Below are 1,896 nucleotides of genomic sequence, written 5' to 3' on the forward strand. Positions count from 1 at the left end.
TTAAGCACAAATTGGAAAGCAAAGAAAATGGGGAAAGAAGGAAGAAGATATTCATATGAAACGCCCGCGAAATCTCGTACCTAAACTCCAAACCAAATTAAATTGCATCCAGCAAATTTCCAGTTACAACATTATGTGTAAGCTTTTTCTTTTTGTTTCCAAAAGTTTGGTCCAAGATACCTCACAGCCAAAGTGTAATTAGTCGCTAATCAAACAAAAGTATAATTTGAAAATTTGTAATGAGTAAGACTATATATATATATATATAGAAATTCTTCTATTCAAATTTTGTTATCGTGCGGACGCCGTGTATTTTTTACTAACCCTCCCTACTTTCCGAGCTATGAGATTAACTTCAGAAAAATAAATGATACTTAAATATTACTGAACTGAAAATAACATTTGTTTTCTTTTTATCAGGAGCAGGAAAACAGCTGCTTTTGGCTCTCATTGACGGCTTCAAGAAGCTCTCACTTTGAAGTTGAAAAGGGTCATTTTTTTCTGTGATGATTCCCAGCCTCCAAGTTATTGTTTTAAGCATTTGTTAGTTCAGTTTATTTGTGTGACAAAGCAAAACTGTTAGATACACAAGTTAGAATTTCATATATCACTTTGAGTATTCTAGTATTTACTTCATTTTTTCCCTCCAAAGGATTCTTTACAGATTACAGGTTGCAAACGCAATTCCTGGAAGCAACGAGTCAATCAAGTAACTCTTGTGTTTAATGGGGGCTACAGCTTCTCAGAGCACCTACCTACCCTGCAGGAACTAGCAAAACCATGAGTGTGAAGGAGACTTGTTTGATTTGCTTCGAAGACACTCCTATTGCTCGAATGTTTTCAATTGGTACTTCCCATCAGAAATATTGCTTGTCTTGTATGAAACTTCATGTGGAAGTAAATTTGCAAAGCGGGATCGTGGCACAATGCCCTCATAAGGACTGTAAATGTGAAGTGAATATTAAAACCTGTAAAAAAAATTTGTCACCTAAACTTGCCGACGTTATGATCAACCGAATCAAGGAATCTTCTATTCCTGCTACGGAGAAAGTGTACTGTGCATTTCTGAGGTGTTCTGCATTGATGTCCAAAAAGGAGGTCTTGCAACATACGAAGAGTTCTTTTGCTATTGTGGGAGGCAGGAAGTGCATGAAATGCCATCAGTTATTTTGTATCAATTGCAAGGTTCCTTGGCACTATGATATGAACTGATTACCAAAGATCAGAAACCTATTCCCTCGCAGAAGGGCAATTGCTAAAGTCGCTTGCGATGAAGAAACTATGGCGCCAGTGTTCCAAGTGCAAACATATGGTTGAACTTGATAGTGGCTGCTACCACATCACTTGCGGAGGAATGAATCTTTTGGTTTCTTCTGAACTGCTTTAGTCCCTTTTTATTATTATTATTTATAAACTTAGCAAAGTTTTATAGGGAAGAATGAATAAGAAAATGGCAATTAAAATAGACACTTACGAAAAGAAGATGATTAGGTGAAGTACCTATGATTTCTTGTGTGAGAATAGTGATCTTGTGTTACCATTCAACCATCAGAAGAGGAAAAAGGTTCTTCCACCAGTCACTCATCTCAACCCTTTCAATAGTCTCCAATAAAACCAATAACATACCCAAAATTCGCAATTTGTTAAGTTTTCTATCGATTGGTTTATGTCAACCCTAGGCAAGAGAACACTGACATTGTAACACTGTTAAATTGCCTATTTAAATTCAAAAGTATTTGTAGGAATCCCTCAAGTTGTGAGAAACCCCCATCTCTTGTAATTTAAACTATCGTTTGTTTTAAAAAATGAATACCCCAAGTAGGAAACACATTAAAAGCAAGGTAGGTTTAACCGAATCACCTTAGAAGCAAGGTACATAAGATTCCACTGTTACAT

The 1,896-nt window shown here is 36.1% G+C and overlaps 1 protein-coding gene across 1 annotated transcript; it reads left to right on the plus strand.

The window, feature by feature from the left end:
• LOC18772101 (E3 ubiquitin-protein ligase RNF144A) lies at nucleotides 781–1,301 on the plus strand. Its single transcript, XM_020565657.1, has one exon. It carries the CDS (start codon nucleotides 781–783, stop codon nucleotides 1,210–1,212), a length of 432 nt encoding a protein of 143 aa, XP_020421246.1. The 3' UTR covers nucleotides 1,213–1,301.

The sequence above is a fragment of the Prunus persica genome, chromosome G6, assembly GCF_000346465.2.
Source record: "Prunus persica cultivar Lovell chromosome G6, Prunus_persica_NCBIv2, whole genome shotgun sequence".
NCBI classification, from domain to species: Eukaryota; Viridiplantae; Streptophyta; class Magnoliopsida; order Rosales; family Rosaceae; genus Prunus; species Prunus persica.

Bases quoted from the DNA above. Each gene is read 5' to 3' on its own strand.
- LOC18772101 (XM_020565657.1), top strand. From the start codon at position 781: ATGAGTGTGAAGGAGACTTGTTTGATTTGCTTCGAAGACACTCCTATT.